This window comes from Phodopus roborovskii, unplaced genomic scaffold (assembly GCF_943737965.1).
Source record: "Phodopus roborovskii unplaced genomic scaffold, PHOROB, whole genome shotgun sequence".
Lineage (NCBI taxonomy): Eukaryota > Metazoa > Chordata > Mammalia > Rodentia > Cricetidae > Phodopus > Phodopus roborovskii.
In genome coordinates, this window is record NW_026126689.1 from 3,895,741 (window position 1) to 3,907,686 (window position 11,946).

Genomic DNA, 11,946 nt, shown 5'->3' on the forward strand with positions numbered 1-11,946 from the left:
AATCTGCAGAACAAGGCGAAGGGATTGTACATCATAGAAGATGACCACAGTGCAGGGGTTTTGATATGGGGCAAACGAGTCTACCACAGTGACTAAAAGCTGTCTTCCTCCACGCCTGCAAGACATCGTTAGTCCAGCGAGTCGCTATCCTATGTTTGTGGGGAAGGAATAAGTGAACGATTTGTATAATTCAACTTCGGTTGACTACTTCATAGACTGAGTGGGGTTTATGGGAGGGTTCAGAGACCAACATATTAGTGAGCATGCAGACTAGACGTTATCCAGAGCGTAGAAAAACGTGAAGCAACATCGAATCGTGATCTGAGACCTGAAGTGAAGGCGCAGCTGCCCACGAAGTGCCTTCTACTTTCCAGTCTCGAGTTTTCATTTTCCTTCGTAAATGTCAGAAGACATCCGCCATCTGGGTAGCTCTCCAAAACCTCAGTAAGAAGAAACAAAACTCTGGGATATTTTTCTTGTCATCTGTGATAGCCACCCTGTCTGACCTCATGCCGTGCTTCAGAACAGCAACTGCTGACTAGGCATGCCCCATCCAGGTGAGGCTGGGATGAGGAACCTGCTTTGCTGGCACCGATTCACACAGGAGTCTGAATCCCACCAGTTATCAGGCTGGAAGAGTTCTGAGCATCTTTATGGAGAATAAGTCAATGTATGGTGGTCCTAAGAACAAAACCCTGCACCCATGGTCATAGCATGAGCAAAGAGTAGCGAAGAGGAAGGCAATAGGAATTGCGAACTATTTACAGAATCTCTTAGAAACAAGGAATAAAACAAATGACCGTTCTTGAGAAGCCTGATTAGTCCACAACAACAGAATGCCCCTGCTTCCCCAGGACAACACAAACCCAAACTACTGTCCAAAATAAAATCTCCCATCCAGCAATATCCATTCCAAATGCCCCCCAAACAGGATCCCACCACAGAGAGCAGAAGATCTTAGCTACAGCTCCTGGCAGATGTGGGGTGGGTCTACTCCTGGAATTACATCTCCAAATGTTGATCTCACCCATACTTACCGCCTCATTAGGGAATGGCTCCTTGATGGCAGCGTCTTCCTGAGTCTCTGCCTTATAAAGCTGTGTCTGTCCATAACCACAGTGATAGGCCGTGAGTTTTCCCTCCCAGGCACTTTCCCTACGTACAGCAATGAGATTCCTCGTCAGGCACGTAATTCCTGACTCCCACAAGATTGCTGATTCCCGGAGGAGGAGGCTGCACTGTGAGCTCCCCCTGTTAGCCCTGTTGCCTTCCTGTGCGTATTTAAAAATACTAACGGAACCATTGTCAAATACTTTTAATCTATAGATGATTCTGTATGGACATGCTTTTCTGTCTTATAGAATGTCTTTTATCAAACCATTACCCGTTTCCTGGTGGCTTTAACAACAGCACTCTAGAGGCAGAGGCAGACCAGTCTCCGACCTGGAGGTTAGCTTTAACTACCCGGCGAATTCTAAGCAAGCCAGAGTTACATAGTGAGACCCTGTCAAATACATACGTACAAACAGACAGACAGACAGACGTGGCACTTTACCAGGGATCACTGGTATTTGATGCTGCTGAGATGGGAACTATAAATAGACCATCACAATACCGAGGAACTGAGCGGCAGGAAGGGCAGTGGATATGGCAATCCCCACCCAGAATCCATCCAAACATCTGGTTTCCCATGAGTACAAGCTGATTTTAGAAAAACATTAAAGAAATAGTGACATTTGGAAACTCTCATTTTTTTTTTTTTTTTTTTTTTTTTTGCCTTCAAAGAAGTAAAATCTCTCGGATTGTTTATTTCATCTCCCTTAGCTGACATAAAATATTCCTTGGTTGAAGTTTTCTATTAGAACCACACCCACAAACAACCTTCTAGTGAATTCCAAGCATGCGACCTTGTCAAAATCCCTGCCTAGCTGTGTCTTCCCAACCAAAACAGTTTTCCTCAACACACACACACGTGCACACACACACACACGTACACTCACACACACACACTCACACACACACATACACACACTCACACACTCACACATGCTCACACACACATATGCTCACACACACTCATGCACACACATATGCACACTCACACACTCACACATGCTTGCACACACATGCACACTCACACACACTCATGCACACACATACGCACACTCACACATGCTCGCACACACACATATGCACACTCACACACTCACACACACACTCATGCACACACATACACACACACTCACACATACACACAAGCTCACACACACACACACACACACACACACACACACACACACACACGGACAAGTGGAAAACTGAACAAAATGGAGACAAAAGACCAGAGTCAGAGAAAGTTCTTGCTCATAGCCAGAAAATGTCCTCACTGTACCTTCTTCACACTGGTGCAGATGCAGAAAATGACTGTATTAATTATGAGTTATTACAATTGTTTTAGACTATGGTGAGTACTCCTTATGCCTTGTGTAATCGTGTGTTTACAACTGTCAGAAAGTAGTTACTCCATTTACCACGCCAGGACACTGAGACATAAGGGGTTAATTACATGCAGGGTTACACATTTCCCTCCCTCCTCCTGTTTTGGTCTTTGAAACAGGTTTTTCTATAAAGTCCTGGCTGTGCTAGAACTAGCTCTGTGTACAAGGCTGGCCTTGAACTCAGACATACCTGTCTCTGCCTCCCGAGTGTTAGGGTTAAAGGCCTGTGCCAACACCGCCTGGCTCAAAGCTCTGCACTTTTAAAAGTTAAAACACGACACACCAAAAATAAAAACAAACAAGCAAACAAAAACTGGGCAGTGGTGGTACACACCTTTTAGGCAACACTCAGGAGGCAGCAGAGGCAGGCAGATCTCCTCCGTGATTTCTAGGCCAGCCTGCTCTACAAAGTCAATTCCAGGACAGCCAGAGCAGTCACACAGAGACACCCCATCTCAAAAAGCAAACAACCAAAAAAATTTTAAAAACCTCACAATTATGTTTGGAATTTTATATGAACCATATTCCTTCCATTGAATTTTTTGTCATTATTAAAATCACGAAACCATTTAAACTCCATGTGGCAAAGGAAGGGCCGGTTTCTACACGTAAGACAATGGCAATCCTATCATGATGAGTCACATCAATTATAAACACATAATACATCTTTTTTTTTTTAACCTAACAGGTGAGAAAGTAAATTGTTGCAAACTCATTGTGGGGTGGTGGTGGCAATTTTTAACAAAAAATCCCATTTCATAGGATTTAATTTTACAGTTAATGTGAACACATGTAAGATTTGTGTGTGTGCACGCGTGCGCACACACGCGCGTGTGTGATGTGCACACACATTTCTCTTTTTTATTTTTTTTCTTATTTTACATATCGATCCTAGTTTCCTTCCTTCCCTCCTTCTCTCCCTCCCATGCACCACCACCACCCTCTTATCCCACTCCACCCCCTGCTCCACAGGGAGGGTGACGCCTTCCTTCCAGGAGGGGTCAACAGTGCACACGCAGTTCTTGTGAGCATGTACACGATACATGCACATGAGCATGCAGGTGTACACACTCATGTGTTCCCACTCAAAACCCAGGACAAGACATGCTGCATCTACCGTTTGACCACCTCGGCCTTGAGATCATCTCTCACTAGACCAGAAGCTCTCCCTTTTGCCTGGGCTGCCTTAACTTTTGGGCCCTTTTAGGATCTGTTGGTCTCCATTCCCTGGTGCCAAGGTAACAGGCATGCGCAGCCAAACCCAGCTGCTTTTGGTGGTGCTGTGAATTCAAATTTAAGTCCTCACCCTTGCAGGGCAAACCCTCTTATCAGGCCACCCAGATCTCCAGCCCCTATATTGCCATAATACCAAAAGATAAGAAATAACTTTGATGGCCACTAACAGGTGCCTAATTAAATCATGCTCCATCTATGCCAAACAGACAGAATGAAAACATCGTGTGTGCTCCCACACAAGCAGACCTGTGAGATACACACACTGTGAATTGAGGAGAGCAAACAAGGAGCTGAGCAACACACATATTACACAACCATTTGCGTAGAAAGACAGAGACGGCATAGTGAATAAGCCATTTGGTTAGGAGTGTGGAGTTACCGGTTTGGAAGCCAATGGACCGGTTCCTAGTGTAGGTGTTAACACAGAATAAAATATTTCCAGAAGCACAAACATAAAACAGCCAAAAGTGCCCCCCCCCCCCCGCAACCGGACAGGTAGAAGGAAGATTTTCCAAATACACTTACCAATTCAGTTTGAGTTCTTAATCATGTCACTGCGTTACACATGAAAATGTTTAAATTTAATGTGTAGAACCACTACAGCCCATTCTCGTTTACTGGTATATGCCCCACAGCAGGGCAACTGTTTTACTCAGAGGAGAGTGTAATCTCTCTCTCTCTCAGGAATCCCCTTGTAAACCGGCCTCTGAATTTTACATATTGATGCCTTTCAGCAAAAGTTCTTCTTTCTGAAAAATCTCAATAGAGGGAGCCAATATGGGGTTAGGAAGAAACCTGTTGCTAGGGAAACTCCCAGGAATCCACAAGGAGGACCCCAGCTAAGGCTCCTAGCAATAGTGGAGAGGTGCACAAACTGGCCTTCCCCTGTGATTGGATTGATGAACACGCTAATTGTCATTGAAGAACCTTCATCCAGTAACTGATGCAGAGGTCCACAGCTAAGCACAGGGCCAAACTTCCTGAGTCCAGTAGAAGAGGGGGAGGAGGGATTATATGAGCAAAGGGGTCAAGGTCATGATGGGGAACCCCACGAGACAGCTGACCCAAGCTAGTGAGAGCTCACTGACTCTGGACTGATAGCCGGGAACCTGCATAGGACTGAGCTAGGCCCCCTGAATGTGGGTGACAGCTGTCTGGCTTGGGCAGTCTGTGGGGCCACTGGCAGTGGGGCCAGGCTTTATCCCCAGTGCATAAACTGACTTTCTAGAGCCCGTTCCCTATGGAGGGAAAACTTGCCCGGCCTTAACATGGGGGGGGGGGGCTGGTCCTGTCGCAACTTTTACGCCAGATGTTGTTGACTCTCCATGGTAGGCCTTACCCTTACTGAGGAGTGGATGATGGTTGAGGGGAAGCAGTGGGGGGAAGGGGGGAGGAGGGGGAGGGAGGGGGAAAGCAGGAGGAGGAGGGGGAGGTTGGTATGTAAAATGAAAGGAAAAAACTTTTAAATAAATAAAAAAATTAAAAATAAACCTATAAATGCCAGAACAATTTAAAAAAATAAAAAAAAAAAAAACTTCTTTCCTAAAATGCCAGGATTTATTGAATAACAGTGAATACACAAGCAGCGTCTGTCTCATCGGTTTAATTTATCAAATATTGCCATTTCCACATGGCAGAGAAGGTTGTTGGAAGTCACAAGTTCTGTCATTCCAAACTTAATCATAGATGTCAGTTGAAATCACACATTACACTTCAACCAATAGTGCACATGCACACACACACACACACACACACACACACACACACACACACACGGGTCGGGGGCAAAGAGAAAGAGAGAAAGGAGAGAAAGATACAGAATGGCTACAATGGGGTAAAAGAGGCCACAGGATTCAGACAAGCCCTACTAAAAGCGAGAGCAAGGAGCCGGCATAAACTACCAGAGCTTTCCCCTCTGTCTTACAAACTCCCACGTTTAACCACATTTCTTTACAAAATTACCTTTCAAAACATTTGTATAATAATTGGAGCAAGTTATTTTTAAAACAATATTTGGAACACTTAATACAGTTTTTTTAAACAGCATTTGAATATAAAATAAGCGAGATTCTTGGGTCTGTTTCCTGAGTAAAAAGATAGTGTTTATTCAGTGCAGATGTGGGTCTGTTGCATTTGCTTGAGGGAAGTAGAAGAGTTCCCTAAGACAGTTAGGAATCCCTAAGACAGTGAGGCAATCATGATGGTCTTTTCTAAAGGAAATAATGAGCAGGGGAAGCTGCAGAGAGAGGAGAACATTAAAGAGAGAAAAAGGGAAATAGTAATGAGAAATGATACCAGAGTATCAGCAAGAATTTCCCCTGTAATCGTCACAAAACCAAGCCCAAAGTTGCCAAATTTGGCAAGAGACAATTAATCTCCATGTGGTGCAGAGTGCTCAGGACTTCTAGTGAAGACCACTGCAGCCACATCCACCTGTCCTTTGGGGTGCCAGACCGACTGCTACTCTGTCTTCAAAACACTTTCGCTTCCCACACACTCATACATTCCAGTTCCGCTGAGACACAACCATCTTTTCTGTAACTCCCCAGTAGCTAGCCAGGATGAGGTGATCCGGTGGATCAAGACTTTTACCTAAAGAATTAATTAGTAACAAAGGGATAACAGACATAAAAACAACAGAAGATATTGCATTTTTGCACGTTAGGTCAATACTGGCTCTTCAGGATTCAGAATCTCTATGTTCATAATATCCCAAGGTAAAGAAGAATGCCGAGAGTCCTGTATTTTCCTCTCCTCTTTCTCAAGGAAGGAAGCCCACACTGTGTCTGCCTATGAAGACATTTCCGTGAGAGAGCTTCACTTCGAAAAGAGGTTACTCACACCTGAGTGTCTTCAAAGGGTCTAGATAAAGAGAACATGCCTTCTAGGCCACCCATACACCCCTGGCCAACAGGAGTAGCTGCCTGAATGTGCCTCGAAACCTGAGATTATTGGTGATGAGGATAAATGGGTGAACAGACATACACAAATAAAGTATGATTTGCCAGGGCCAATACCACACGTTATCCGAGGAGATGATGACTGTGGCATCAATGACCACGGACACAAAAGACAACGCGTAAAGAATCAGGAAGGAGATGAGTGACTTCAGAGCTCTGCTGTGGGCCTGGGCACTGGGGTCCTGTAAGCTGTAGGCATTGTTCTGCATTCTGTGGGAATGTCTCCTGAGAGAATTAATCAACAGCAAAATTGAGACGAGAAAGAGAGAGCAAGGAATTGACATGGTGACAAGTTTCAGGGGCATAAAATAGTCTATTTCCAGCCTTCTGTTCCACTCCTTAAAGGTTGTGTTCCCAGAAATTTTCCTTCTTAAGAATTCCTGATATATAGCCTGGTTTCCCCAAAAGAACAGTAGAGTCACGGTGAAGGACACCAAGACAGAGCCCAGCAGCAGCCAGGGCACCAATGCCGGGAGCCTCCACTTCAACCATAGGAAGACAGGGTGGGAGAAGTTAGCTATCTTGGTGCAGAAGAGGACACTGAGCCAGGTGGAAAGCCAGAAAGTGACTGAGTTCAAGAAGTCCCAGTGCAGGCCAATGAGCTGCCGGGCAAGACCCCTGGAGTACTCAACCAGGTAGAGGAAGTAGTAGAGGCTATTCACCAGCCCAATACACTGCTGGCAGAACCGGGAGGTGCCCAGACCGAAGAGGATCATGTCCAAGGGAAGCAGCCTGCCACGCCGTAGCCATTCCCTGCTCAGCATCAGCACAATGAAGCCATTGGCCAGGATCCCCAGGAAACAAAGCAGGACAAAGACCAGCATGAAGAAAACTGTCAGTACTGGTAGCATTTCAGCCCTTCCTCCAGTCACCACCGATTGCTCTGGTTTCCTGGCCTCCTCCCTGCCCCTACCCACAGTCCTTCACACTCCCTTCTGGAGAGGTGAGATGGGTGGTTGGGTTCTGCATCCGAACAAGAACTTCAGTGGGAAGGATGCTCAGGCAATAGGTAAAAGGTGTGTGTGCTCTCGGCTCAGATATGATGCAAATACCCCCTGGGCTTGGGTACCAACGGGCACCAGCTGCCCATCATTTGCCTGCTCTGACTTTGCCTACATGCTGCCATGCTTGGATGGAACAGCATCTGTGCAGAGGGTTTTTAGTCTTGGGAAGTCAGTTCCATCCTTCTTATCCCATCATTGGACTACATGACCACTCATCTTCCTTTTAGGTGTAGATAGATAGATAGATAGATAGATAGATAGATAGATAGATAGATGATAGATAGATAATAGATAGATAGATAGATAGATAGATAGATGATAGATAGATAGATAGATAGATGATAGATAGATAGATAGATAGATAGATAGATAGATAGATAGATATGCATACATAAATAGATGCTTAGATACCCAGTACATGGAGATACCTAGAAAAAAAATTGCAACACTAAAGAAGTCAGTCTTAGCTGAGCTTCCCTGACATACATCTACCTTCATTCATCAATAAACCACCCCCAAAGTCAATACCTAATTCTAACTTTCTACCCAAATCTCTACTTAAATCCCCAATGACACCTATGGTATAAGTAATTTATAACCATCTAAACTGCTCTCTTTTCCAGTGAGAGAATACATTTCCTTGTGGTTGTAGTGCCGAGTGCATTTGTTTCCTTCTGGGTATTGGTTGGAATGCACTTAGGTCCCACAAAGATTGAGGCTGTCCTCAATCTTTGCCAAATGGGACATTTAAATACGGCCATTGACTTCATTAGACCAGCAGGGTGCGGTATATGAGCAAGACATGAACAACACAATTCTACGATCTCAACCTATCTCATTTGCCCGTATTATTGACTAGAAACACACAGCTCTGTTAGAGGATGTACAGCATGCTGGACTCCTTTGCCCAGAATCAAGGACTCTTATCAACTGGGAAAGTGAGGGATCTGCAAAGCTCCAAAAGTCAGGGTTGGTGTTCATGAAGGCCACCTTAGATTTGTCTACCACAACGAGATACCACAGCTTAGAAGGCACGATTGAGCCTTGAGCCCCTGTCTGTCTACCAGCACCAACAGAGAGATTCTCTACCAGGCCACAATGAAAAGTGAAACACTTTGACATGCCTATCATCTCAGAGACTTATGCTTTTCGGTTACTTTCATGTGTGACATGAAAGTCTTTCAGCAAATCACAAGAATGCACTTTGGTATGACCAGCTGTTGTCAGTCACATGGCTGAACATTCAGCCTCCAGGACCATTTAGCACAGCTGGGATTTTGCACCACATGACTAAACATCTCACTATTCATCCCCTTATCCCGGATCCCTGGCAATGCCCCTCTGCATTTGCCTTCTGCAAGCTTGGTTATTTTAGCTCCCACGTGTGAAGTCCTGCAGTATCTGTCTTTCCATGTCTGGAGTCCTTTGCTTAGTTCAACGTCTTCTAGAGCATAATGTTCATATGTGTGGCTTCAAATAACAGTATTCCTCTTTTTTATTAAGAGGATTTTATTTACCTATAAGTGTTCTTGAAGAAAGCAATTCACATGTAAAAGAACAAAATAGACATCTGATTGGAGATTCAGTCCATACTTTATTTATACAGAAGATATAATTCCATTCAATGGGGCTTCCATGTGATTACAGTCACAAAATTGGCTCTCTATGTGAAAGAAAAAAAGACAAACAAACAGAGACAAACAGAATATGAAGATTTATGCCAACTTAGACCCAGGGTGCACTGCCGTTCATAAAAGATCTTAGAAATGTCTGCTGTGAGCTTACCAAAATAAAGTCAGAGGTCATACACAGTGGCTTACAAGATGAAACCTCTTTTCCAAGAGCTACTTGTTTTATAGAAAATTATTATAAATCAAATTAATACTACTTGAGGTGTTTAGTCCAAAATTTCATGTGGTACACTGGTTCATACCAACCCCTTAGCACACAGTGCCTGGTGGAGACAGTATTACTGGTCCAGTGCACTGTGACCCACCCTTCCAGCTCAGGGTGATGAGATGGTCAAAAGTCACAAAATTCTACACTGTCAGCCATTGGGTACACTTACAATTTGTTCCTAGTTTGAAACTTAGAAAAACTGCTCAGGGAATGTGACATAGTTTGTATTTCTTCCTGAAGGAAGGAAATTTGTAGAAACCTGTAAGCATAAAACAGATTTCTTTTTAATTGAAAGAAATAGCTGATTCTTTTTCATAGTGAGAATTTTACTCAGGGGTGATTCTAATTTTAATTTTGGTTTGTTAGACAGGGCCTAGCTATAGAAATAAAGGGTCTGAAACTCTCCATGTAGCCCAGATTGCCCTAGGACTTACTGCAATTCTTCTGCCTCAGTTCCCTGAGTGCCAAGGCACTATTCCTGGCTTCAAGTTGCCATGTTTTCCCGAAAGGCAGGAGGCTAAGTGATGTTTGCTAAGTGGAAATGTTCTAGCGTGTGGCTCCTTTTACTCCAGTCCTCCTGATTTCCCTTCGTGATTGTGTAAAAAAGAAAAGAGCTCTTACATGCTACACAGCAGTTGTCAGCTTGGTTACGTTCTTCACTTGACAACTGGTTGAAATGAATTCATGACATACATTCATCATGGAAATCTGTGCATGCACATGGAAGCTTTGCTAGAGCAGCAAGGTCCGGAGCAGGGTCATGATTCTGGACTCCATTTCCTGAGTGAGCAGGAGGGAACGTGCACACCTTTTCCCCCCCCCCCCCCCCCCCGCCATGCTTGTACCATCGTGATGCATTCCGTGTGTCTTCTCTGGACTGAAGATCTTTATAAGCAGCCATTGCCCCCTTCAGTCACTGCTCCTGGTCCGAGTTGGTAGGACTGGAGCTTGTCTATCCTGGGCTCTGATCTCAGCACAGGCTGGCTCATTCCAGAAACTGACTTCCAACAGCAGATGATTCCTCCTGGAGAGAAGCAATGTCGCTCTGGCCTTATGGAAATTTGCAACTGCCTGGATTTCTCTGCGTTTATTCATGACCTCTCCTAGAGGGCTGGATAGCCTCCTCTGTGCCTCCAGAGGCGGACGGTATGATCCTGCTCACCGAACCACGTGCTCCATGTCCCCTCCAAGTTAGGAGGGGTGCAGCTGTCTTCATGGATCTGTGGTATCACTTCTTGACAAATTTTGTTGTCTCCATCCGGGCATTCTGGCTACATTGTGCAACTGTAACTGGTTCAGACTGCTTGCTTCCTTTTTTGGCTAGGAGGTTAGAGTTTATCTTTTCTTGGGTCAACCTTTCTCACAGGTAAGGACTGTAGCCAGCTGTCTTCCCCAGCTCTGTCACCTGAAGATGCCACTCTCCGGAACCTAAGCAGGAAGCTGCCAGGGGCGGCTAGCTGCAGCAGGCCTGCTCGAGCAAGCAGCCCTGCCTGGGTTCTCTGCCTGGGTGCCACTGATGACGATGCTGCCCGGAATTTCATTTTTTTTTTTTAAGGCTGAATAATATTGTTTGGCGGTCATGTATTATGTTTTCTTTACCCATTTATTTATTAGTACTTTCTTATTTTGTCTCCCCGTCTTGGCTACTGTGGATGACAGTTGGATGGTCATGAGAATGTTGATTATCTCTGACGATTTTGCTTTGGATATTTTGGATATTTGGATATTTGCTACTCTGGTTTAGGTATGTTTGGACCCCACCAAAACTCATGCCGAACCCTGGCTTTAGTGTGGCCATATTAAAAGGTGTTGAGAACTTTCAGAGGTGAGTGGTTCATTAAGAGAGGTTAAGTCTTTTTCTCATTTATGTTCTTACTCTTGTAGGACTGGGTTGGTTATCCTGAGACTCTGAAGAGATGCTGTTGCCTCCCTGGTCTCAGGATGTGGGATTCCTCTTCTGTGTACACCCACATACCTTCCTTCCTTCACCAGAAGCTAAGCCAGGATCAGTGCCATACCCTGAGCTTCTAAACCTTGAGTCAGAGTAATCATCTCTTTAGAAATCACCCAGTACAAGGTATTTTGTTATAGTGACAGAAAATGGGATAAGACATAACATAAACCCAGGGATGGGGCTGTTAAATAACAAAGTAGTTCTGTGTTTTCTTTCTTTCTGTCTGTTTTTCTTTCTGCTTTTCTTTCTTTCTCTCTGTATTCCTTTTTTTTTTTTTTTTTTTTTTTTTTTTTTCCTAAACATCCATAGTATTTACCAAACTGGCAGTGCCAATTCCAACCAATGCACCAAGGGACTTGTTTCCTCTGCTACCTCCCAACGTTGGTCTCTGTCTG

The 11,946-nt window shown here is 44.5% G+C and overlaps 1 protein-coding gene and 1 pseudogene across 1 annotated transcript; both read right to left on the reverse strand.

Moving 5' to 3' along the window:
* Nucleotides 1-6,607: 6,607 nt before the first annotated feature.
* Nucleotides 6,608-7,545, reverse strand: Tas2r41 (taste 2 receptor member 41). Its single transcript, XM_051174736.1, has one exon. It carries the CDS (start codon nt 7,543-7,545, stop codon nt 6,619-6,621), a length of 927 nt encoding a protein of 308 aa, XP_051030693.1. The 3' UTR covers nt 6,608-6,618.
* A 58-nt stretch (nt 7,546-7,603) lies between these two features.
* Nucleotides 7,604-11,138, reverse strand: LOC127214299 (protein NipSnap homolog 2-like; annotated as a pseudogene).
* Between the last annotated feature and the right edge of the window lie 808 nt (nt 11,139-11,946).

Bases quoted from the DNA above. Each gene is read 5' to 3' on its own strand.
- Tas2r41 (XM_051174736.1), bottom strand. From the start codon at position 7,545: ATGCTACCAGTACTGACAGTTTTCTTCATGCTGGTCTTTGTCCTGCTT.